At 35.5% G+C, this 27,267-nt stretch overlaps 1 protein-coding gene across 2 annotated transcripts in view; it reads left to right on the forward strand.

The window, feature by feature from the left end:
- MAP4K3 (mitogen-activated protein kinase kinase kinase kinase 3) overlaps positions 1-27,267 on the forward strand; it is a 185,522-nt gene that overhangs the window by 138,883 nt on the left and 19,372 nt on the right. For both annotated transcript variants that reach the window (XM_011935930.1, XM_011935931.1), the window contains 10 exons: positions 3,786-3,824; positions 4,231-4,284; positions 6,811-6,853; positions 8,552-8,711; positions 9,876-9,988; positions 14,294-14,335; positions 16,432-16,516; positions 18,305-18,384; positions 23,891-23,951; positions 24,030-24,147. In XM_011935930.1, the coding sequence (XP_011791320.1) occupies positions 3,786-3,824; positions 4,231-4,284; positions 6,811-6,853; positions 8,552-8,711; positions 9,876-9,988; positions 14,294-14,335; positions 16,432-16,516; positions 18,305-18,384; positions 23,891-23,951; positions 24,030-24,147 (795 nt within the window). The remainder of the gene's footprint in view (positions 1-3,785; positions 3,825-4,230; positions 4,285-6,810; positions 6,854-8,551; positions 8,712-9,875; positions 9,989-14,293; positions 14,336-16,431; positions 16,517-18,304; positions 18,385-23,890; positions 23,952-24,029; positions 24,148-27,267) is intronic.

Below are 27,267 nucleotides of genomic sequence, written 5' to 3' on the forward strand. Positions count from 1 at the left end.
TAGGGCAAAAAATGTTGAAGGTAAATTTTCTTCTAATAAGTAATAGTTAAAAGAGTACATTGAATTACACAATTCCTGGCACAGTTGAGTATAGCAGTAGTAAATGCCAGATGGCTTTTCGTATAAACTACATGACTTTGAGAAATTTACCTCTATTATTGCTAGTAAAATGGATAATATAATAGTACCTGCCTCATAGGGTGCTAAGGATGAAATGGAATAATCACTATAAAGCATTTAGCACATTTAGGACTTAGTAAATACTTATTAGTTGCCTTTATTTATGGTAGTTATTCAGTAAATAATTGTTGATTGTATGAACAAGTACATAATATGAGTGAATAAAACTCTTTAATTTTAGAGAAATAGGGCTTTTTTGTTTGTTTGTTTGTTTTTGTTTGAAATGTAATCGGGGCAGTACTTACAGATTGAGGACAGTTAGACAGTTTTGAAAGATGTTAATAACCTGCAGACTGATTCCTTAGCTAATGAGAATATGCTGAGTATTTTGGTGGTCGTTTTAGACCTCTCCCATATCTGTTTGTACATTGTCTCATTTTTAACCTTTTCATCAAAATTTCTTACTCATTTTAGATTGACTTAGAATTCAGCATCTGAAAGCGTTGTTTTTGTTCTGCTTTGTTTTGTTCTTTACTTTCTAAAACTTCCATAAGAGAAGAATTCAAGTGGACTAGTGAATAGTGACATTGTTTATTGTGTAACACTCAATCTTGGTGAATAAATCAGTATCACATTTTCTCCAGTGTTCTCAAGATGCAATATTTACTGTAAACAGACTTTTTAGCAAATTTAGCCGTATTTCATTTTCTCTTTTATAAAGCCTAAAAAGTAAATCATGCATCCTACTTTTCATTAAGACTGTATTAATTCTATAATTTCTTTAATAAAATATCTTAACACATAATGGAGATTTATAGGTGAATGGATTAAAATGTACATATGAATCCCTGGGCCATGGGTTATCTTCTTTTTCATATTCACTTACTCAACCATTGTCTTATTGTTAGAGAACTCCCAGGAAGATTCTTTTTAAAAAAGTGAAATGCTGGCCGGGCGTGGTGGCTCACGGCTTATGCCTGTATTCCCAACACTTTGGGAAGCCGAGGCAGGTGGATCACTTGAGGCCAGGAGTTCAAGACCAGCCTGGGCAATATAGTGAGACTCCGTCTTTACTGAAAATACAAAAATTAGCCAGGCATGGTGGTGCGCACCTGTAATCCCAGGTACTTGGGAGGCTGAGGCACGAGAATTGCTTGAACCTGGGAGGTGGAGGTTGCAGTGAGCCAAGATCATACCACTGCACTCCAGCCTGGACAAAAAAAGTGAGACTCCATCTGAAAAAAAGAAAATAAAGTGGAATGCAGTATAAATCCAATTAAATATGGTACATTTTAAATTATCGTCATATATTCAAATCCTAATATTTTCTATTGTAAAAAGAAATATCTCAAAAAAGATTGTCATGTGCTTAACAAAAAAGTATTTTTTCACATCTAAAATTACATAAAAGCCCACTGTACAGTTCAGAGGCACTATGTTTAATTTGGTAAAATAGTTTAAAGCAGCACTTCTCAAATATTTGGTCTCATGTTTTTTTACAGTGTTTAAAATTACTGAGGATTCCAAAGAGCTTTTGTTTATAGGGGTTATAACATCAATATTTATAGTATTAGAAATTAAACTTAGAACTTTTTAAAATGTTAATATATTTTTTAAATAATAATATTATTTGTTATAAATAACATACTTTTTTGTGTGTGTTTAAAAAAAAAATCTCCGTTCTTAAGGACCAGTTCAAATGTCACGTCTTTACAGTGGTTTCTTGTAACACCACTGATTTCTTTCCCGAGACTCAGAGGCAACGAATGATTGCCATAAAAGGTTTTATTATATATGTCAGTACACTGCAGCACAGTTTTTGTTGAGGTCCACTGATAACATTTTTTATGAAAAAAATAGCTATTTTTTATTAAACAAAATATTAGTAAGAAAAGTAACATTGTTTTTTTTTTTTTTTCAAGTCTTCTTAATAGAAGACAGCTAAATTCTCATGTCTGCTACTGCATTTAATCCATTGTGGTATTACACATCTTGTAGTCGCTGGAAAACTCCAGTGTATACTCATGAGAAAATAAGAGCAACAAAGGTATTACATATTGTGAAAATAGTTTGGACCTTGCAGAGCCCTACAGGAGACTAAGAGACCCCAGGATTTTTATACCACAATTTGAGAACTGCTAGTTTAAGGAAATGTTACTTAGCCAATAATAATAAAGAAAATAACTAATCAAGTCCCAACTCTGTCCTAAATTACTTTTCTAAGCACTTTACTACATTAATTCAGTAGATCTTCTGACAGCCACTTTGGAATAAGTACTGAGGTGATTTCCACTGTATATAGCTGGAAACTGAAGCATAGAGAAATCAGAGTAACTTATCCAGTGCCATATCCTGTGATGGTGAAGGCAGGATTCAGATTCAGGCCATCTTGGCTTTAAAGCCTGTCTTCATTTTGCTCTGCTGCCTCTAGACAGAAGCTCCTGCTTTCTTAGAGTTGGCCCTTGGAGAGCTTTGTGAATAAGATAGTATTTGACTACAGTACCTCACTTTTTGTATCTCCATAATAGGACTTGCAATTAGTTTATGATTTTCTTACAGGATTTACCACTCTGGAGTCATAAGTTTGTCATTTTTTAAAATTTAAATTGTTGTTAATCTGGGCTAATTAAAATATTGATGCCTAAAATCTATTCTATTAATTGCTTACAGTAGATAACCATACCTTTTTTATGTTTTATAATTTTAACGGCAGTTTTTCCTGATATGTATTAGGAGGGAAAGTTATTAAAAGGTGCTACCTTACAACTTTTAGGGAAGAGTAAAATTTTTGCTGACTCACTTTTATCCCAGTAGTATATTAGTAACTATATTTATCTTCCCTATTAGCTCTGAGAAGTCTATTGAGTCTTTATGCTTGAAGAGTGTAATTTAGGAGGTGTGCTGCATGAACTTGCAGTCAAAAGAAGTAAGGGAACTTCAGGAATGTCATAAGTTCTCTCTTACATTCCTGAAAATTAAAGTTTTGTATACTGCTCCTAATGGTAAAATCCTCGACCTGGTCTGATACAGGCTTAGTCTCCCAAAAGTGTAAATGTGTTTGCCCGTGCACCACTGGAGAACAAATCCTTCAGGTAAGTGAGTGTCTTCCGTGAAAGCAAAGTGCTACTACATTCATGTATTCACATCACATGCATGCATGCTTCCGCAGAGAGATCCAACATGGTGAGTTTCATTTTGTAGGATTGCCTGAGAGCATGATGTTATTTTACAGTGTGTCACCTTCCTTATTTTAAGAAAAAGAAAAGTATATATAATTTCAGGTGTCAGGTATAACATTCCAGGTAAAATTTGAATCCTGGAAACTCCTGACTATGACCCTGCAATTATTGTTTTGTCAGTACTGTTGTGACATTCCATGGTGAGTTGTCTTCTGTTTGAATTGGTATTTTTCAATAAATATTAGGATTTATTTTGTTCATTTAAAATACATATGTAAAGACATTAGCGACAGGAAAACAGAGGTATCTCATTCAATATAACTTGATGTTTTATGGTTGCAGAGGTGATCACTAGCAAATTTTCAGTAAATGGTAAAAAGTAATCATTAAACAAATGTGTGGGTAAGTTTAAAGTGATACAAACACATTCGATATTCCTTTGATAACTTATTCACATTATTTTTTGTTTTTGTTTTTTCTTTTAAGGAGTCTTCTGAAGTCTGTTGAAGAAGAGTTGCATCAGCGGTAATTTTAATTTTTAATCTTAAAGTACTTTACGTCACAGACAAGTAAAGGCAGTTTGCCCCTTTCTCTGTTATGTAGCCTATTTGTTTGAGTTGTCTTTTTTTTTCTTTCATAGAGATAGGGGCTTGCTCTGTTTCCCAGGCTGGATTGCAGTGGTGTGATCATAGCTCACTGCAGCCTTTAACTCCTGGTCTCAAGCGATCTTTCCACCTCAGCCCCCCAAGTAACTGGCATCACAATCCACTACTCCCAGTTCCTTGTTTTAATTCTGAATCTATCCTATCCTATAAAGATGTAGAAATAAAATTTTATCTTACGGTAGCTTTTCCTGCATTTTCTAAAATTTCTTCTTACGCTGTTTTGGTAAAATCCGTTTAATAACAATGACATTATTCTTTTTATTTAGAGGACACGTGGCACATTTAGAAGATGATGAAGGAGACGATGATGAATCTAAACAGTAAGTTCTGTCTCTGTTTTTGGTAAAAAGAAAAGATGTCATTTGACCTGATTTCATCCATCTGGCAGCTTAATATTGATGGAAATTTTAATGTAATTAGTAACACAGTATCGTTGGTTGTACCTCAGTTTCTTTCCTTTTTTCTATTCTAGTTATATTAGCTTGGGCTGACATAACAAAATACCATAGACTTAAGACAACAGAAATTTATTTCTCACAGTTCTGGAGGTGGGAAGTTCAAGATCAAGGTACCAACCAACTTGGTGAGGGCTCCCTTCTAGGCTCGCAGACAGCCGTCTTCTGGCCATGTCTTCACATGGCCTTTCCTCAGTATATGCACATGGTGGAATCAGGGGTAAGAGTGGTTTCTCACCCTCTTTTTGTAAGATCACCAGTCCCATAGGATTAGGACCCCACTGTTACAACCTCATTTAAGCTTAATTACTTCCTAAAAACCCATCTCTAAATACAGTCACATTGTGGGTTTGGACTTCAATATGTGAATTTTATAGTGACACATTTCAGTCCATTTTTTCCAAAGAACTTCGGAAAAAAACTAACAAGGACAACAATTTTTTATTGTAGATTTCTTAGTAATTGATAGCTGCTGTAACTTCACTGCAACTACAAAGAAGCTTTTTATAAATCTGATTAAATTTTGTCTGCTATATTTCAAATGAACAAATCCTTTGGATATAAATACATAGTTTTAAAGGAGGAATATTTTTACTATTATGTATGCATTGCTGTTTACTTTTTTGTTTTTTTTTTTTAAATAAAGATGCAGTTTCATGGTAAAATGATAAGAGCACTTGACTAGCAGTTGAGGGCACAGGTTTTCCTTTTCACTTCACTACTCTATGATCTTAAGTAAAGTTACATAACCTTTCTAGGCCTTGAAATCCTCATCTGAGAAATTTGTGCTTCATCATAGTACAATTTTTTCTTTCTTTCTTTTGAGACAGGGCCTTGCTTGCTCTATGACCCACGTGGAGTGCAGTGGTGTGATCTTGGCTCATTGCAGCCTTGACCTCCTGGCTCAAGCAGTCCTCCCACCTCAGCCACCTGAGTAGCTGGGACTGCACCTCCACACTTCCTAATTCTTTATTTTATTTTTTTGTAGAGATGTTTCCACCATGTTACCCAGGCTGGGCAGGAACTCCTGAGCTCAAGCGATCTGCTCACCTCAGCCCCCTAGAGTGCTGGGATTACAGGCATGAGCCACTGTGACCAGCCTCTTGCTATTTCTAAAACTGATCCTGAGTTATAATGAATCCTAACTTCGATCACAGTCTGCCTATAATTTCATAAAGCATATATATGGTTTTTGATGAACTTCATTGAAGATGTTTCATACCTAACAGTAGCAAAAATGAAGTTTACAATGTGATATATTTTATACCGTATCATTTGTTTCATAAGCCAGATGTGGCTTATGTTCTTAATTATTTACCTTTCAGTTGATATAAACTGGAATTATAATTATCTTGTCCAGTTTTAATTACAGTATAGTACTTGGAACCAAAAAAGTGTATTACCCAATTACTTCTTTTTAAATTAAATTTAATTATTTTAACTGAAATAATTATAATACAAATTTATGGGGTACATACTAACATTTTGATACATATAATGTAGTGATCTCATCAGGGTAATTAGCATATCCGTCATTGCAAACGTTTATCATTTCTTTGTGTTGGGAACATTCAGTATCCTCCTTCTAGCTATTTGAAACTAAATAATACATTATTGGTTTGGTTTGGTTTGGTTTTTGAGAGAGTGTCTTGCCCTGTTGCCCAGGCTGGAGTGCAATGGCGCGATCTTGGCTCACTGCATGCAAGCTCTGCCTCCCAGGTTCACGCCATTCCCCTGCTGGGACTACAGGCACCCGCCACCAAGTCCGGCTAGTTTTTTTCCATTTTTAGTAGAGACGGTGTTTCACCGTGTTAGCCAGGATGGTCTTGATTTCCTGACCTCATGATCTGCCCACATCGGCCTCCCAAAGTGCTGGGATTACAGGCATGAGCCACCACTCCTGGCCCGTTATTATTAACTATAGTCATCCTACAGTGGTATAAGAGAGTAGTACTTATTATTCCTCTTACATAACTGTAATTTTGTATACTTTAACAAATCTCTCCCTTTCCTCCCCTTTTCCTTGCCCTTCTCAGTTCCTAGTATCCTCTGTTCTGCTTTTTACTTCTATGAGATCAACTTTTTTTTTTTTAAGCTTCCACATGAATAAGAATATGCAGTGTTTAACTTTCTATTTTGGCTTATTTCACTTAACATAATGTCCTCCAGTTCCCAGTTACTTCTGAATAATACCTCTAGCAACATTTCACAAAATACTTTAGAAAAAACTTGCAATCTTTGAAAATGATATGTCTGTGCAATTTTTTTCTGTGTCTTTGAAAAAATTATTATATTTTAGCATTGATTCATTTGTAAGAAAAAATTATTATATTTTAGGATTGATTCATTTGTAAAATGAATAGTTCTGATTCTAAACTTTTCCGTTTTTAGTTCAACTCTGAAAGCAAAAGTTCCACCTCCTTTGCCACCAAAGGTAGACAGATTTATTTTTCAATTTGATATATGTGTATGTGTTATTGTTCTGCCAATTTAATACTTTGTTGAGAGTTTTTCTAACTTTTCATTTGTGACCCACAAAGAAAAATCGTGAAGTTGATATAAGTAAATGATTTTTTATTGTATTTGTCTCTTTTTATAATGCCCAACTTATATTTAGTGTTCATTCTTTTGGTTTTTTTTTTTGAGACAGAGTCTCGCTCTGTCACCCAGGCTGGAGTACAGTGGCATGATCTTGGTTCACTGCAGCCTCCTCCTGTCGGGTTCCAGCAATTCTCCTGCCTCAGCCTCCCCAGTAGCTGGGATTACAGGCACGCACCACCACGTCCAGCTAAAGTTTTGTATTTTTTAGTAGAGACTGGGTTTTGCCATGTTGGCCAGGCTCAGCTCAAACTCCTGACCTCAGGTGATCTGCCTGCCTTGGCCTCCCAAAGTGCTGGGATTACAGGCATGAGCCACTGTGCCTGGCCTTATTTAATGTTCATTCTAAGTAACAAGTCCTAGGAATTTACACTGAAAATGATTGTATCAATGGATTAGCGTTACTTGACTTGGGTTAGAAAACTCACATTTCTTATAAGATTGTTTTTCTCAAAATCTGCAATCTGTTCCTGACATCTAAGAATAAATAAAGGATAGTAATTTATCATCATAGATACTTAATTTTCAAAAGATAATTTTAAATTAAAAATATAAAATAGTACAACAATTTTTAAATACTTTTTAACAACAAAATTATTTTTCCAAACAAAACCATTCTAAAATAGTGATTTCAACTGATGGGTTGTTTTTTAAAAGGTAAAATGAGGTAATATATATTTTATTTTATAAGTTCATATGCATAGCAAATTTTAATTATAATATGAGCTGCTTTAAAGTTTAAAATCAGAGTGTTACAAATGCGAGTTAGAGTCTTACCAGTCTTGTCATTCAGTTTATTACTATTTTCATTTATTTACATTTTATACAATTGAGAAAATCCTGATTCATACAGGTAAATAATGCTGTACTTGCTTGTTTAGTTTTATCATAGCAGAAGTAAAGAGATCTGAATTTCAAAGAAATAAGTACTGAACAATAATAAGAGATACGTTATAAATTTTCCAAACGTCAGCCAACTGTAGGTTTTTCCATTGTTTGTACAAAAAGTATCTCAGGTATCCCATATTGCTGTGTTGATATTCTCCAACGTAACATTTTAATTGGTATCCTCTCGTGCACCTGGTCTGAAAGATTAAGCATTACCATAAAGACATTGAGTCACCTAAGAGACAGCTTAGATTAGACAGTTGATAAGGCGCTGAACTTTGACTAGCTTGAATATTTAAAATAAAAAGATTCATTTAAATTGAAGGAGATAAGAGAGACTGAAATAGTTTTATTTGGCTAGTCTAAGTGGGGAGACTTATGAGGAATTAACAAAAAAGTCGACTTAGAGACCCTATTATTTGCACAGCAGCAAAACCTGAGATGTACACATTTTAGTGTACATTTTTAGAATATGTTTACAACAATAAGATAATCTGAATTGGATGGTTGAGTAACCTTTAAACTCATCTGGTAAACCTCTAATGTGTAGTAGAAATAGTTTGAAAGCTTCCGACATATGATAGTATTTACTTCAGGAAAATAATTTGATGTTTCAACATTGGTCTCTTTTTCTATATTATTTCAGCCTAAGTCTATCTTCATACCACAGGAAATGCATTCTACTGAGGATGAAAATCAAGGAACAATCAAGAGATGTCCCATGTCGGGGAGCCCAGCAAAGCCATCCCAAGTTCCACCCAGACCACCACCTCCCAGATTACCCCCTCAAAAACCTGTTGCCTTAGGTAATGGTGGAGGGTGACAGCAAATACGTTACCAGGTTTTCATACTATGTGGGGGGAGGGGGAATGGAGGAAAACTTTCTTTTAAGAGATTATTTGAAATTCTTTTGGTGGAGGAGTGAAGGAAAGCAATGGCTATGGAGATGTTTTCTGCTTTTTTGCCTACTGGCTTAAAGTGTTTTTGTGACAGGATTCCCTATGACACAGTCTGCGATACTTTGTCCTCATCTCTCATTTCATATTTAGTGTTCTCTCTTCTAGAGACTGGTTCACTATTTGTTTAGCTACAGTGTGGAAACAATGCAAATTAAACTGTGAACAAACACGGAAAATGTGTTTTGTGTCTAGGTTACTTCTGTTTTACAAGAGAGTACCTTGTCCAACTCCTTATTTCATTTAATCGTTTCTAAAAAAGTAATTGGTATTACTTGCTAGGTATTTGCCTCCAAATTAATACTAGAAGGAGCTATTTTAACACTGTAAAGACTCCTCTGTGTTTATCCAGAAGAAGCAATTTTAAAAAAGAGCAACTAGCCCGGGCACGGTGGCTCACACCTGTAATCCCAGCACTTTGGGAGGCCGAGGCAGGTGGATCACCTGAGGTCAAGAGTTTGAGACCAGCCTGACCAACATGGTGAAACCCCATCTCTACTAAAAACAAAAGTACAGAATTAGCTGGGTATGGTAGTGCATGCCTGTAATCCCAGCTACTTGGGTGACTAAGGCAGGAGAATCACTTGCTTGAACCTGGGAGGCAAAGTTTGCACTGAGCCAAGATCACGCCATTGCACTCGAGCCTGGGTGATATGAGAGAAACTCCTTCTCAAAAAAAAAAAAAAAAGAGCAACTAAAGTTTCTTGGATGACATAATATAAATCACCCCTTTTCTAAAAGTAGTTACAAAATCAGTATTTGGTTTTTTAAAGCTGACAAATACATGCACTTATATACAACCTGAATTTAAATTTGCCTAATATGCCAGAAATAGAGGTATAAATAGAAGAACATACATATGACGTCTTACTTTCGTAGTAAATATTCTGATTAGGTGATCCCAAATGAATGACACTATCCCAAAGTTAATATTTTTCCTTTCCTACTTGATAACTTTCTGAATAAAAATTTTCATGAAGATTAATCATTTTCAATGAATATATCTTATTGAAGGAAATGGAATGAGCTCCTTCCAGTTAAATGGTGAACGAGATGGCTCATTATGTCAACAACAAAATGAACATAGAGGCACAAACCTTTCAAGAAAAGAAAAGAAAGATGTACCAGTAGGTATTGATATTCATAAGTTCTACTTGTATTTGTTTCCTTTTTAACTGTTAAGTTAGTTCTATGCTTACAATTAGTGAAACTATAGCACTAGTATATTTCACAATTACTATGTTGATATTTTAGTATATTATGATGGTGAATAGATTATTTAAATCTTGAAAAAAAGTAACTTAGCTGTGGTAAACTTGAATGATGGCTTTTTATTGTTTCCATTATTTAAACCAATTTGTTATGTAGTATATTATAAACCATCTTTATACAGGTAAACGCTTAGTATTCTTGTGATTGTTCACAAAATAACTATTGTTATTCTCATTGAGGGTAATTGATTCTTAATAGTTTCTTTTACAGTCTCATGAAGTTATGGAAAGAAGGACATAGATAAAGAAAGCTGTAGCTTCTACCCCAGGACAAATTTCTAAGTATAGATCAGGGGTCCCCAACCCCTGGGCTGCAGACCAGTAATGGTCAGTGGCCTGTTAGGAACTGGGCTACACAGCAGGAGGTGAGCAGTGGGCAAGTGAGCATTACCACCTGAGCTCCACCTTCTGTCAGGTCAGCTGCAGCGTTAGATTCTCATAGCGCAAACCCTATTGTGAAGTGTACATGTGAGGGATCTAGGTTGCACACTGCTTTTACGAATGTAACTAATGCCTGATTACCTGATTAACAGTTTCATCCCCAAAACATACCCTACCCTTCAACCCCCATCTGTGGAAAAATTGTCTTCCACGAAACCAGTCCTTGGTGCCAAAAGGTTGGGGACCACTGTTAGAGACTACATAAGTAGAGACATTGCTGCTCTTACCACTTCAGGAAAGGTGAAATTAGCCTTAGTAGCTACTCCTATCACAAATGTTAGCTAAAACATCATAACTGTTAAAACATAAATGTTATTCATCAGGGATCATGAAGAGATGAAAAATTTTAAACATTTGTAAAGAATTGACTTATAATCACTGGAAGACATTCAACTATCATCATAGAATTTAAAATAGTAGAAAATCCTTAAAATCCCCATTACCTCAACAGATATCAACGAGATGAATGGAATTTTTTGGAAGTTTTTGTATACACTAATATTTGTTATTTTTATAGAAATTTGTAGTATATTCAGTATGTTTGTACACATATGTGCTATGGTTTCTGCAGTAAGCACATCACTAGAGGTTTTTGTGCTATATCTATTTAACTTTTTAAAAATATTTCACTATACAATATGACATATTATTCTTAAAATTCATGTGAAGTATTTTGTGTTATTCGTTGTAATTTGTGAAATTTAGGTTATTTTTAACAAGAGTGTAAACTTTCTTCAGAAATGGGTTTTATGAAGTTCTATCCAACTGAGCAGTGCCTTTTTGCTTTCAACAATTTAAATTTTAACAGACCTGCTAACATAATAGTACAAAAATGCAGCTGAGTGACTATAACACAGTATAAAATAAATAGCCTTTGAGAGATATAAACTTTTTTTTTAACCTTTCCTATGGTACTAAGTAAACATTTTTGTGTATACATTTTTAGTTCACTTTTTCTGTTACTTTACTTCATTAAGATAAACAACTAACTGTTTCAGTAATTCTGAAATAAATATGTCTATGGCTGTATCATAGGATCAGCAGTATCAGTGATATATTGAAGCGTGCTTACAGTTTATGCTGTAATTCTTAAAATTATTTACAGCCCTCACATCTGTAATCCCAGTGCTTTCAGTGGAAAAGGCAGGGGGATCACTTGAGACCAGAAGTTCAAGACCAGCCTGGGCAACATAGCAAAACCCTGTCTCTACAAAAAATAAAATACAAATTTAGCCAGACATGGTGGCATACACCCATAATCCGGCTCAGGAGGCTGAGACAGGAGAATCACTTGAGCCCAGGAAGTCGAGGTTACAGTGGACTATGCTTGCCTGCCACTGCACTCCAGCCTGGGTGACAGAGCGAGACCCTATCTCTAGAAAAATTTAAATAATAAAAAATAATAAATTTATTTATTTATTTAATTTATTTTGAGATGGAGTCTCACTCTGTCACCCAGGCTGGAGTGCAGTGGCGCAATTTTGGCTCACTGCAACCTCCTCCACCTCCCGGGTTGAAGTGATTCTCCTGCCTCAGCCTCCTGAATAGCTGGGATTACAGGTGTGCACCACCATGCCAGGCTAATTTTTGTATTTTTAGTAGAGATGGGGTTTCACCATGTTGGTCAGACTGGTCTCGAATCCCTGACCATGATCCACCCACATCAGCCTCCCAAGGTGCTGGAATTACAGGTGTGAGCTACCACGCCCAGCCTTATTTATTTTAAATAATATTTACAACCAATTCTATTAGTGCTTAGGTTAAATCTGAGAGTTATAACACTCAGAGCTCCCTAATTTAAAATGATGTTTTGCTAGGCCAGGCATGGTGGCTCACACCTGTAATCTGTACACTTTGGGAGGCCGAGACAGGTGGATCACTTGAGGCCAGGAGTTCAAAACCAACCTGGCTAACATGGTAAAACCCCGTCTCTACTAAAAACACAAAAATACCCGGGCGTGATGGCAGGCACCGGTAATCTCAACTACTCAGGAGGCTGAGGCACGAGAATCGCTTGAACCTGGGAGGCAGAGGTTGCAGTGACCCGAGATCATGCCCCTGCACTCCAGCGTGGGTGACAGAGCAAGACTGTCTCAAAAACAAAAAACAACAACAACAAAAAATGATGTTTTGCTAAAATAGATAATTTAATAACAGCATAAGAAAAAATATATATAAATTATTTGTAAGATGGAATAAAAAGGTATCTGAAATTATGGCAAATACAAGGTGTGTGCATCCTCAAAAATATATCTACAAAGTAAGTATCTCATCTTAATTTCAGAAATGTTGTATTCTTATGTTATATATATGAAATTAACAGTAGCTTTTTTATTAGTTTTCATCTAATTGTTTAAGTGATTCTGACGTATGGCAGCTCTAGGGAAAAATTATAACATCATTCCTTAAAATGATGTTATTGAGATTAACCTTGAAAGAAATGTAGACTGTCACAAAGTTCGTGTTTAAAGTATACCCAGGGGGTTCCCTCTCAGGGGACAGTTCATATACTCAAGAATGTGGCCGCTTGGAGAAATATCTGGCATTCTTCAGGATAGTGTGGGTGAGCAAATGTGTTACATTTCTTCTCCTTGTAATTGCCTGTATACTCTAACCAATGATTAATACATTTGAATTCATCAAAACTGAGAACTTCAATTGGCAAAACACATTGTAAACATGATGATGATTATCTATACACAAGGAGAAACTATTTGTTATATATATATAACAGATGAAATACTGAAACCTAGAATATATTTTTAAAAGCTCCAGCAAATATATATGAAGAAAGATAACTCAGTTAAAATAAAATGGGAAAAGAATTCACAAAAGAGGAAATACAGATAGCAAATAAACACTGTTTTTAGAAGATCCTTAATCTTCCTAGCAATCAGAGGCATGCAAATTAATGAGGAACACAGGAGAGAAGGTTTTTTACTAATCAGCTTGGTGATATTGCTGTGAGACTAGAAAGAACCAGGAGCTCTCATACATTGCTGGTGGGTGTGATGTGATATGTACACTCTGAAAAGCAGTTTGACAGTCAATATGCACTAAAATGTAAAAGGTAGAGACCCTGTGTACCAGTAGTTTCTCAGTATACCCATACTGTGGTATACTTCTCACGGTGTACCCATAAAAACATCCACTCATAGGCTGTGTAAGAATATGTGTAAACATATGCAGGAATGTTTATTTCAGCATTCGTGTTCTAGTAAAATATTGACAGTAATCTAAATACCGAATAATGTTTAAGGAATAGTTAAATAAAGTATATTTATGCTGTGCTGCAGTTAAAACAAGTGAACTAAGTCTATATGACCGATATGGATTACTGTCCAATTTTAAGGCAAAGAACATGCAGACAGTGTATAACTACTAGTGTTTTAAAGCACACACACAAAAAATGATTTTCTGTGGGAACATGCATTTACATATATACCAAAAAAGTCTGGAAAGCCATATGATTACATAAGTATATCTAATTCACTAGAGAAAGATTTGGAAGGTTTTACACCAAACTAGTTTTTCTGGGGCAAATACTAGAAATAGTGCATTGTGAAAGAACTGTAGGGAACTTCAGCCTTAACTGTAATGTTTTGTTTTACAAAGAATGTATTCATGTATTTTATTTGAATAAATATGTTTGAAATACAGTATTGTTATATGAAACAGCAGCAAAAAAAAAGTGTAATTGTACATGTGTTCTTTTTCTAGAAGCCTATTAGTAATGGTCTTCCTCCAACACCTAAAGTGCATGTAAGTACTAAATATGGAGTAGGCTGAGTTTCAAGCTAAGTCACTCGTATGTGTTATCTTTGCTTAGGTTTTCTTTTCGTCTGTTTGAAAGAACCTTCGTTACTATTGAATAAAAATCTAAAAGATTGCTAATTTAAGATTGCTAATTTAATTACAGGAATGTGTCACCATACCTGGCTAATTTTTATATTTTTAGTAGAGACAGAGTTTCACCATGTTGGCCAGGCTGGTCTCGAATTCCTGGCGTCAAGTGATCTGCCCACCTTGGCAGATCACTTCCCAAAGTGCTGTGATTATAGACATAAGCCACCACACCTGGCCTTTTATTTATTTATTTATTTATTTATTTATTTATTTATTTATTTTTGAGACGGAGTCTCACTCTGTTGCCCAGGCTGGAGTGCAATGGCGCAATCTTGGCTCACTGCAAGCTCTGCCTTCCAGGTTCACGCCATTCTCCTGCCTCAGCCTCCTGAGTAGCTGGGACTATAGGTGTCTGCCACCACGCCCAGCTAATTTTTTGTGTGTTTTTATAGAGACGGGTTTTACCATATTGGCTAAGCTGGTCTCAAACTCCTGACCTCAGGTGATGTGCCCACCTCAGCCTCCCAAAGTGCTGGGATTACAAGTGTGAGCCACCACACCCCACCCTTTTTTACCTTTAAATTCTACTGTTTAATTAGTACAGAGTATACTTTATAAACTATGTTACAAAATATATACACTTTATATTCGTAATGTGTATCATACTTAAATTATAAATATGTTAAAATAATTTTAATACTAATTTATACAGTATACTTTATATTATATAGCATATATATTATAGCAGAGAAATATATACAATAGGGCAAAACTTCCCACTTGACTGCAAGATAAAAGACTTACCTCAGGCTTGCAGTTTGACAAACTGCAACGTATCTATGAATGCCAGGTAGACTCCAACTATACAAATTAGCTTAAGATTGGGAACTGGCTTGATTGTTTTGTTCTTCATTTTGTCATGTAAATTTCTAGGAGTTAGCAGTACCTCAACATACAAATTTCCGTAGCTGTCTTAAAAGGTTGTTATTAGGATTAGTTAAATGATACAGTTTCTGCCCTACATCATATAAACATGTTTCTATTGGTCTACTACTACCTGATGGTATTGCCAAGCTAAATTGTTCTTTTTTGGTACCAAAATCTTTAAAAATATATTGGTTGGTATATTTCTGTCATTAAAAGGGAAATTTTAAGGTCCATGTTTTAATTATGTTAATATTTTTAATCCATTATTGTCAACTAGTGATGTTTTCTTTCAGTATGTTACCTCCGTGTTTGTGAGGAAGACATTCCATCTATAGAATGATGCACAAATGCTGTTCTTTTAATATAGGCCAACATGACAAATACTAAAATTTTCTCTGACCAAAAATATTTTCGTACTGTTTTTCTCTCAAGTTGTCAGTAGTAAAAGTGATTACCTGAGTCAACATTCTTGTGCCTTGAGAATTTAACCAGAAGGATAATTTCAGAGTTAATATTTTGCTCTTTGAGGATATAAAGTTCAAATGAGTGATATAATTAATTATGATATATTATCTGAAAAGTTTGTAAATAGACTTGATAAGTAATATTAACATCAAAGAGTTAAGCTTTTTAATGAATCTTTCCAGGGAAAATAATCAGATTGCTTGACTGAAAAAATTAAAAAATAAAGTCTATATGTTTGGAGGTTGAAGTACCTACATGAATTTCAAATCAGCCATACCTGTTTCAGTTTGTAATGTGAAATTCAATATTTAATGCCATTTTTAGGCTCATGAAACCAAACAAAAAAACTGTCTTCCTTTGTAGAGATTATTATTTCCTACATATGACCTTTTTTTTCTCTTTTTTCCAAGTAAAATTATTGTGGCACCTGGAAACTTGTGGTACCACTGTTAGGCAAATGACTATGGTGATTTCTTACACTTACTTCTGTAAATTTGAAGATGACCATAATTTCAGTATACTATCTATAGACTCACATTAAAATAGATAATAATTACATTTTATATATTAAAGACTGTTACTTGTCACTGTTTCATATTGGTTATTCTTTGTTTCCCTAGATGGGTGCATGTTTTTCAAAAGTTTTTAATGGGTGTCCCTTGAAAATTCACTGTGCATCATCATGGATAAACCCAGATACAAGAGGTAGTATTGTGTGTTTTTTATGTGTTATCTTCCTAATTTTTTTAAACTGGGGCCATGAAAGCATTTGTGATTTTGTTTATTTTCTGAGTATCTTTCTGGGGAAAAAAAGTTTTGTTATAATTTTTTTTTTAAATTTTAAGGTTAATATGTTTCTTTGTGCTGTTATCAGTGTTTGAAGTGACACATAACATTAAAATTTCATTGTATAGTTACCATCTCAATATAGTGAAGCCATGTATTCTGTGCCACCCTAGTTTCCTCCAGAAATGTTTCTGCTGCTGCTGCACAGTAGTCTGGTATCTTTTTTTATTTTTTATTTTTAGGGAAAGAGTCTTACTCTGCCAACCAGGCTAGAGTACAGTAGCATGATCATGGCTTACTATAACCTCAAACTTCTGGCCTTATGCAGTCCTCCTGCCTCAGCCACCCGAGTAGGTAGGACTACAGGCACATGCCACCATTCCTGGCTGTTTTTGTTTTTGTTTTTTAATTTTATGTAGAGATGGGGTCTCTCTGTGTTCCCCACGCTGGTTTCGAACTCCTGGGCTCAAGCAATTGTCACCTCAGCCTCCCAAAGTGCTGAGATTATAGACATGAACCACTGGCCAATAGCTTCATTGTTTTCAAAACAGCCATTATGCAAGGAATTTAGCTACCAAGGACCCAGGGTTTAGTGACCACTTGAGAGGATCTCTGACCTTAAAAGGGACCATAATCAGAAAAGTTGTCCTTAGGCACCACTAAGAACTGTCTGTGTCTTCTCACTGTATATCTGGATCTTAATAGCTGTCTGTTTATGTAACATACACATAGAACATTTATACATGAACATTTTTGTATACATACACATATACTCATTAAATAGTCTTAAGTACTTTTATGTCATAGGCAAGGAAACTGGCACTCAGAGAGGTTCATTGTTTGTAGCCAATTAGAAAGGGTCAGTTTAAATCCAGTACTGTCTGACCACAAATCTTACGCCATTAATCTCCCAGTACTCATCTTAAATGCTGGGCACTTTAGGAATGCTCTTAGCATTCTATACTGTTCTCAGCATACTTCAGTTTAGTCTAGTTAGTCTAGAAAAGTTCTTGACCTGTTACTCTGTATTGTCTTAAAAACAGATTGGGCACTTGTTCTTCAAGTTGCCTGCTTGGATCTCTTCGAAGTGTTCTTTCCTTTCTTTCCTGTTCTAAAGCCTTTTTAATAAATTTCCACTCCTGCTCCTGCTCTGGAAAGAAAAACAGAAAGGACCATGGCCATGCTTCTCATATCTTTTAGAAGATACTGAGTACCCTAGCAGGTATCCAAGTTTTAGTTAACTTTTTAATGGACTGTGGTCAGATTCTGAGGTTTTTTAAATAAGAGTGCTTATAGTACAGCTCTGAAAAAAAATTCTGCAGAAATAATTAGAATCTGTATCAGCCACTCTCGATTTATATTCTGTATGTCAGTTGCACATGATCCTCTCTTTAGGGGGTTTTAGGAAAAGGAACTGCAGATTCTTTGCCAGTTCTTAGCACTCTCTGATGAGTGAAGAATGTACTATACCACTCTTCAGAATCTCCCTTACATAAAAATTCTCTTCACTGCTTTGAGGCTAAAATTTACATATAATTCAGTTTATGGGTCTCAAGTGTCTAACCTCTTCTTTGTAGTCACTGCTTATAAATCATGGTAATTCTTGTTTTATATGTTAATACATACTTACGGAAGTTTAGATTATAGAAATCCTATTAAAAAATCTTTTATTTACCAAAATCAGTCAATGAATTACTTTTGTTTCAGATCAGTACTTGATATTTGGTGCCGAAGAAGGGATTTATACCCTCAATCTTAATGAACTTCATGAAACATCAATGGAACAGGTATGTTATTTTGTATATTCTTTTTTTTTAATTTTTAAGTTACCATAAGTACACATTAGACCAGAAATAAGATTCAGTTTCATGACTTGCTGCCTCTTTTATTCTTTTTTGTTTTGTTTTGTTTTGTTTTGTGTTTTGAGACTGAGTCTCACTCTGTTTCCCAGGTTGGAGTGCAGCGGTGTGATCTCGGCTCACTGCAACCAGGTTCAAGAAATTCTCATGCCTCAGCCTCCCAAGTAGCTGGGATTACAGACATGAGCCACCATGCCTGGCTAATTTTTGTGTTTTTAGTAGAGACAGGGTTTCACCATGTTGCTCATGCTGGTCTCGAACTCCTGGCCTCAAGTGCTGGGATTACACATATGAGCCACCCCGCCCCAGCCTCTTTTATTCTTAAAATCCTCATGAGACCGGGCACTGTGGCAAGTGCCTGTGATCCCGATACTTTGGGAAGCCAAGGCAGGCAGATCACCTGAGATCAGGAGTTCGAGACCAGCCTGGCCAACATGGTGAAACCCCATCTCTACTAAAAATACGAAAATTAGCTGGGCATAGTGGCGTGTGCCTGTAATCCTAGCTGCTTTGAAGGCTGAGACAGGAGAATTGCTTGAACCCAGGAGGAAGAGGAAGTTACAGTGAGCTGAGATCATGCCATTGCACTCCAACCTGGGCGACAAAAGTGAAACTCCATCTCAAAAAAAAAAAACTTCATGGAGCATGTTCTAATTACCAGATACTGAAGACAGATTCACAGGACTAGTCCATACCCTTGAAAAGCTCATGATCTAATAGGGAAAACAGATGTATAAACCAGTAACTACAACACTCAGGATTAGATGTCATAGGAATGAGTATAAGATATTGGCCATAGAGGTGGATGTCACCAGCACCTCCTGTGGGGAGATGAGAAGGAGGGGCATTTGAGATGGACCTTAAATTCTGATGAATAGAAGTTTGCCACACAGACAGGATAAGCATGATGGCACAGAGATGTGAAATAGCGTGGCAAGTATGGGAACAATGACTGGACAATTTGACTGGAGTACAGAATAGTAACAGTAGATGGAGCTGAGTAGGCAGGCAGAAGCCAAATACCTAAGCTTGGTATACCATGCTGATGGAACAGACCTGTGTTTTATAAATATCTGTTTGCAGTATGGTGAGAGATGAGACTAAAAACCATGGTCAAATGGTGAAAGAGTGTTAATTCAGGGCAGAGGTAGCGAGAACAGAGGGGAAAAGATAGTTTTATTGAGATATAATTCATATAGCATACAGTTCACCCATTTAAAGGGTACAGTCCAGTGGCTTTTAGTATGTTCCCAGCATGTGCAGCCATTACCACCATCAGTTTTAGGACATTTTTGTCATCTCCAAAAGAACCTCCATAATCATTAGTGGTCATTCCCCATTTCTCTCCTCCTCTCCCCCGATATGGGGATGTTTTTGAGTGTCACAATGAGTGGGGGGAGCTTTTGTCATTTAGTACCCAGGACTCAGGAACATAAAACAACCTGCAAACTGATAATAATGATGATGATATTAATAGCTAATATTTACATAAAGCTTACTATGTGTCCATGCAGTGTTTTTGAATGCTTGACATACATTATATAGTCTTCATGAAATCTCTCAGAGGTAGATACCATTGATATTCTCATTTCACGGATGAGAAAACTGAAGCACAGAAAGGATTAGTAACTTGCCGAAGACCCCACAGCTATTCGGTGGCTGGACTGGGATATGAACCTAGGCAAGCTAGCTCCAAATTCCATGCCCTTAACTACTTCACCATATTCTCTCTCCCAGTTGTATAGTTCCTGTAGAGAAATGTTGGACCTGGAGAAAGATCAAAGATCTAGAATTGACCAAATTGAGTGACCAATTCAACATGGAGGGTGAAGAGAGGTCTAGGTTAACTTCAGGTTTTCCACTTGAGTGACTGGGTGCTTGACAGTAACAGAAAGATGGAGTATAGTATACTGAAGGATGTATTGATTTGAAGAGAATGGTAATGCTTTCAATTTGATCATACTGAGTTTGGGGTGCCTTCAGGTTGTGTGACTAATTCTTTTATCAATATAAATTGATTACAAGGCCGGGCGCGGTGGCTCATACTTGTAATCCCAGCACTTTGGGAGGCCGAGATGGGTCAGGAGTTCAACACCAGCCTAACAAATAAGGTGAAGCCCTGTCCCTACTAAAAATACAAAAATTAGCCGAGCATGGTCGTGTGCACCTGTAGTCCCAGGTACTCAGGAGCCTGAGACAGGAGAATTGCTTAAACCCAGGAGGCGGAGGTTGCAGTGAGCCAAGATCGCACCACTGCACTCCAGCCTGGGCAACAGAGTGAGACTCCATCTCGAAACAAAATAAAAATAAAAATAAATTGATTACAAATAAAATGGAAAGAAACAATCTGTAAGTAATGATTTATTCATGACTAAACATTTTCATCTTCTTTTTTAAATCAAATTTTCTAACAAGATCCTAAACTATGATATACTGTAAATCTTTTAATCTGGAAATGGTATACAGTGAAATGACTGAAAAGTACCTATGAACAGGGAAAGGGAGGAAAAGGATCTTGTAATTATAATAATTAGTAAATAAATAATTCAAAGATGGTCCTATTTTTATTGGGTATAATGAGATATCCAGAAATAATATTGGTAACAATATTAATTGTAAGGAATAAGGCCAGCTTTATGCATAGGTGGAGTAAGCATTTATCAACCTAATTTGAAGAACTCTTCCATTGTTTTTGTTTTTGAGACAGGGTTTCATTCTGTCACCACGGCTGGAGGGCAGTGGCATGAACACAGCTCACCGCAGCCTTGACCTCCTGGGCTCAAGTGACCTTCCCACCTCAGCGTCCTCAGTAGCTGAGTCTACAGGCGCATGCCACAATGCCTAGCTAATTTTTTGGTATTTTGTCGAGACTGGGATTTCACTTTGTTGCCCAGGCTGATCTCAAACTCCTGGGCTCAACAGTCCTTCTGCCTCACCCACCCAGTGCTGGGATTACAGGTGTGAGCCACCAGGCCCGGCTAGGACTCTTAAGAGAAGGCACCCATCAACCACACCTAGCCCCAGTCTGCAATAACTTCCCTTCTTAGTTGCTTTAGCATTTGAAATTAGATTACTAGAGTAATTTTTCTTTGAAACATTGCCCTTCAAAGGAAACCTTTTTCCCTCCTAGAGGGAGCCTATAAGACTAAAGAATTAGTATATGTGGAGCCTGAATTTTCCATCTTATTATGAAATTGATGATTAGTTTGATTTTCTCTAGACTTTAGAGGAAACAGGGTGGCATGAGCCTACTAGATAGGAGAAGATTCTGAAAAGTGAGGAGATGACACAAATCAGGGTCCTGATTTAAAAATTTTTATCTGGCTTCATTATTCATAGCTAACATTTATTCAGTACTCAGTGTGTGTTAGACACTCTTCTAAGTGTTTTACAAGGAGTATCGTGTTTAATTACCATACAGCTCTATGAGATATAGATATTCTGTTTTACAGATAAGAACACTGAGACAGAGATTCAGTAAATTACCCAAGATCACACAGAGTCATTGGTAAAACAGATACATGAGTCTAGGCAGAATATAGAAGCTACCCTTCTTAACTGTTATATTCTTATTTATTAAACCGATCATTTCACCTAGAACCTAACTCACTAAAGGAAGAAAGCATTGAAAATCTAGTAAAGTTGTTGTTACTAGAAATCTAGAAAAAGTTGTTGTTAAAAATGAAAATTCATAATGAAATCCAGTACTTTTTTAAAATAAAACTATACGTAAATACCTTTTCATTGTCCCTATGTAGAAAATATGAAAGGAATTTGTGTCTTGTCTTGCTACTTTATATATGTTTATATTAAATAAGCAAACCCACTTATATTTACAAGTATATAATTTTATAGTAAACCATAGATGTGGTATCAGATAAATACTTTTTTAGTGGATATGTATATAAAAACCCAGTTCAACACTGAATTAAATAAAAATCTGTTTCTTGCTACTTTGATAACATATACTGATATGTGGTCTGGAATAAGTCATTGCCCCTTCTTTGCCTGATTTTTTCAGTATAGCCAATGAAGTCCCAATTTTGTTGTGAATTTTTTGTGAAAAGCAGAAAGTAGGAAATGGATGTTGATATCTTCTCTATCTGAGGCACAGGTATAGGCACATTTTACAAATTAAAAAACTGTATTGGCAATGCCACATTTTAGTTGTTTGGAGAAATTGGTTATTTTAATTGTAAGTACATTTTCCCAGTAAATGAAATAAAATTTTTATCAAAATGTTACTTTGTTTCGCCTCCCTTTTATTATTACCTTTTCTCTTTTAGTTATTCAGTCCCATTATTATGGCTGTGTTTCCATAAAGTAATGTCCTTAGAGGCCTTGATGTGTTTCATCATTCACCCCTGCGTCCTCTCTATTCCCTTCTCTCATCTCAGTTACTTTGGGAGTAACTTAGTTGTAGGAATTACCAGAGCAAACCCAACAACAAAGGTTGTTAAATCAGAATGCTTAATTATGTGCATCAGTGGCTGTCAAACCTCAGTTTGCCTCAGAATTACTTGGAGGCCTAGTTAAACCATAGATTCCTGGGTCCTCCTTCAGAACTTCTTGCTTCAGTAGGTCTGGGGTGAGGTCCAAGAATTTGCATTTCTACCATGTGCCCAGGTGTTGCTGATGCTGCTGGTCCAAGGACCACTTTAAAAACCACTGATACGCATAGCAAAATGTCTTAATGAGAGTGTTTTTTTTAAATATATAGGTTGTGTTCCATGAAATTCACTTTTCTTTGCTCTAAATTGTGACCACTTTCAGGCTTCCAGAGATGCCTCTCAGTTCTTATGGTACTAAATTTTAGTAATGAATTTCATATATATATGTGTGTGTATATATATCTATATATGTATATATATCTATATATGTGTGTATATATATCCCTTTATGATTTGTGAGTTTTCATCACATTCTGTCTCAGCCTTTTTTTTTTCCCTCCATACCTAGTGTTTCTGTATCCTGTGTTCCACTACACCATGATCCTTTTTTTCTGTATCATACACCCTAGAAGCCATGCATTGCATATTATGCCTAGATAAGTATATTTTGGGAGTAGTAGACAGGACAATCTTAATTATTCAACCCCAGAACCAAAATAAAGGAATAGATGTTGTTTGAAAATGTTCTTATTCCCTGCATAGTTTGGGGTTACATAGCCTAGCCCTTAATCATAAGAGAGACTTGAGCTGATCATATCGTGTTTAGGCTAAAATTTAGCCTAATATATTTTTTTCTCTCACATAAATATGTATGTATGTATATCATCTTGTTTTGAATCATTGATAAAGTTAATTTATATTAAAAATAACTTACTTTTTAAAGAACTGACCTATAGATATGACAGCTTACATGATTACTGTGTACAGATTTACATTGCTGTTATGTATTATTCTTTATAAACTTTGTGTCTTTTTTTAATCAGCTGTTCCCTCGAAGGTGTACATGGTTGTATGTAATGAACAATTGCTTGCTATCAATATCTGGTAAGTATTTTAGTTTTCAAATACCTTACAATTATTATTTGTTACTAGCTTTTACGTCATATTTGTTTTTCTTTATAGGTAAAGCTTCTCAGCTTTATTCCCATAATTTACCAGGGCTTTTTGATTATGCAAGACAAATGCAAAAGTTACCCGTTGCTATTCCAGCACACAAACTCCCTGACAGAATACTGCCAAGGTAAGGGTACATCCTTAGAGGCAATATGATGTTAACAGTTCATTCTCATAAATACCTATGCTACAGAAAGTGAAAGAGCACTCAGTTTGGGTTAATAGAAATCATGATGAAAAAATAATAAGTAATATAATTTAACAAGTGCTTATTGATCACACTCTTGTTCTAAAATTTTTCTACTTTATACTTTCAAATTATATCAGACATTTTCTCTCTGAATTTGTTATTCTTTTTTGGCAAGTTTAAAACTAGTTTTTTCTTGCACTTCGCCATAATTTTACATTGCATTTAGTGCCTTTGCTTTTGACATATGTGTTAACGTTATAAAATTTTTCTCAAAGTTTCTACACCTAGAAAATCAAAATGATTTATTGAAAAATGTTTTTGCAACCTGGCATGATGGCTCACACCTGTAATCCCAATACTTTGAGAGGCTGAGGCAGGAAGATGGCTTGAGGCTAGGAGTTCGAGACCAGCCTGAGCAACATAACGAGACCTCATCTCTACAAAAATTATTTTTTAAAAAATTAGCTAGGCATAGTGGCTCGACCCTGTGGTTCCAGCTACTCAGGAGGCTGAAGTGGGAGGATCACTGGAGCCCTGGAGGTTGAGGCTGCAGTGAGCTGTGATCGTGCCACTACACTCCAGCCTGGGTAACAAAGCAAGACCATGTCTCAGTGTTTTGCATTAGAAAATCATTAGTTTGAAGTTGAGGGGTTCTGCCTTTCTACTTTCAGTAATTTGTTGTTATGCTCTGTTCTTTCATTGTTTAATATAATATTGGACCTCTTTATTGACTGAAAGATTTTCTAACTCTAGTATGAATTGTATTTTATGAAAAGTTTATAATATGGCTATTCTTTTTTATAATATTTATTGTAAAGCAACTAACATAAAACCTTAATTTTCAAGTACCTTGAGAATCTGCTGTTCTCAATTGCTGAGTTTACAGTGTGGCTAAGATTTGCTCCTATGTGTACATGATTTTTTAAAAAATTAACCTTTTTGATGAAAACTATATAAAAATATATAGGATGTTCTCTTTTCTTAAATAGAGTATACAAATTTCATTGGGATCATTTCATGATTACTCAGAGTTGAACTTGATGTATTATATTTACTGTAATATACACATAAAGTGCCCTCAAGGACTATATATATGACACATAGACTTAGATGCATTCACATTTGGATATATTTTATTAGAGACCTTTTTAGCTTATTTGCTTTTAGCTGTGTTCATTTCTTCCAGATTTTACTGAATACACCAAATGTGTATGAAATGTCCCATGTGTAGATGAGACAAAAATGAATAAGATATAATCTCTTCCTTTAAGGAGTTTCCATATGGTATGATTTTACCTACACTGAATATAGGTACTCATTGTACCATTTTATAATTCATTTTTAGTAAAGTATAAGCTTTGAAATTCAAGTAAAGTTGAATTTAAATCCTGGATCATTTACTTACTAGATATGGTACCTTGGATAAATTATACAACCTTTCCCCATGTGTTCAGCTGTAAGAATATTTCACCTCCAAGTTATTATTTCAGGGATTTTATTATAGTCAATCTTTAGTTTTTTTAGTAGTAACAGCCACAAATACATCCTTCCCACTTTCTTCAGTTTCATTATCTAGTAATTACTGTAAAATCTTTTAATTCTCTCACTTATTGGCAGAAAACCTAAAAACCCTTTTAACATGATAATATTTTATATATGTGTATTCATACCATTTCTTCTGCCATACAGTGAGCACAACTTCAACCTCTACTGAGCATCTTGTTCTTAATCTAACGGTAAAGAGCCTCATGGTTCTCATTCTGAAGATAGGTACTCATTGCACCATATTGTAATCCATTTTTAGTAAAGCATAAGCTTTGGAATTCAAGTACAGTTGAATTTAAATCCTGGATCATTTACTTACTAGGTATGGGACCTTGGATAATTATACAACCTCTCCACATGTATTCAGCTGTAAATGGAACCTGTATACTCATCTGGCAGAGTTGTTTTGAAAATGATACATTGTGTATGTAAAGTACCTACCACAGCACCTAGTAAGCTCTCAAAAAATAGACCTGTTGTCATCATTATTGGGCATGATAAATTGAACTATTCCTTGTAGTGTACCCTAAAATATCCTATGTTAAATGCATTCGGACTGTTAGTTAATTTAGAATTCCAGTTACTTGGGTGCTGGTAAAATAAGTTGTATTGCCTTTACATGTACTGCCCACAACTCTATTTTGAAAAGTTTTTGAAATCCTTAATTCACAGCCATACTTAATAGTTGATTTCTGTTTGTGTAGTAGTACCCCGTGGTCTTTCAGAACTTGGCAGTTAATTATCCTGGGTTTTGACCAGTTCAGTGTTTTAACCCCTAAGTTAGCTTTGGGAGCCAGAAGACAAGTTCACAAGTGTGGACAGGAACATTAAACTTTTGGCCAGCTGAAATCTATCAGGAGCTTGGTTCAGATTTTTTTTAATTCTAAAAAGCACTTTGGTTCGAAGCAGATTTGTTGAGTATGGGAAGTTTTTGTTTTGTTTTATTTTAAGCTGCATTAAACTCCAATGTATATGAAAGGGGCATTTTTATAATTATAAATTATAATGTAAAACTTTTCCTAATATAAAGTTAGTCAAGGGTACAATGAGGTGTTTTTACCAGAAAATTGTAACCAGAATATTCTAGATTGCCGTTGTAGTCGTTCAGTACTTCAACATCTGAATAAATTCTATATCATTGTTTAGCTGTCACAGTGTGAAAAACGTTTTGATTCACAAGGACAAGTACTTAGAAATAGTTAACAGTTTTTAACAGCTTACCTTGCAAACTCCGAATAATGTTCATTTAAATTGATACAGCCTATAGTTCCAGCTACCTGGGAGGCTGAGGCAAGAGAATTGCCTGAACCCAAGAGGCAGAGGTTGCAGTGACCCAAGATTGCGCCACTGCACTCCAGCCTGGGCGACAGAGTGACACCCTGTCACAAAACAAAACCGAACAGCAGCAACAACAACAACAAAACATGTGACATGGAGCTAAAGAGTTCTTAGAGAAAAATTTATAAACTTAATGTTTATATTATAAAATAAAATGACTGGATAGTAAGAGAT

The sequence above is a fragment of the Colobus angolensis genome, unplaced genomic scaffold (genome assembly GCF_000951035.1).
Source record: "Colobus angolensis palliatus isolate OR3802 unplaced genomic scaffold, Cang.pa_1.0 Scaffold15, whole genome shotgun sequence".
NCBI lineage: Eukaryota > Metazoa > Chordata > Mammalia > Primates > Cercopithecidae > Colobus > Colobus angolensis.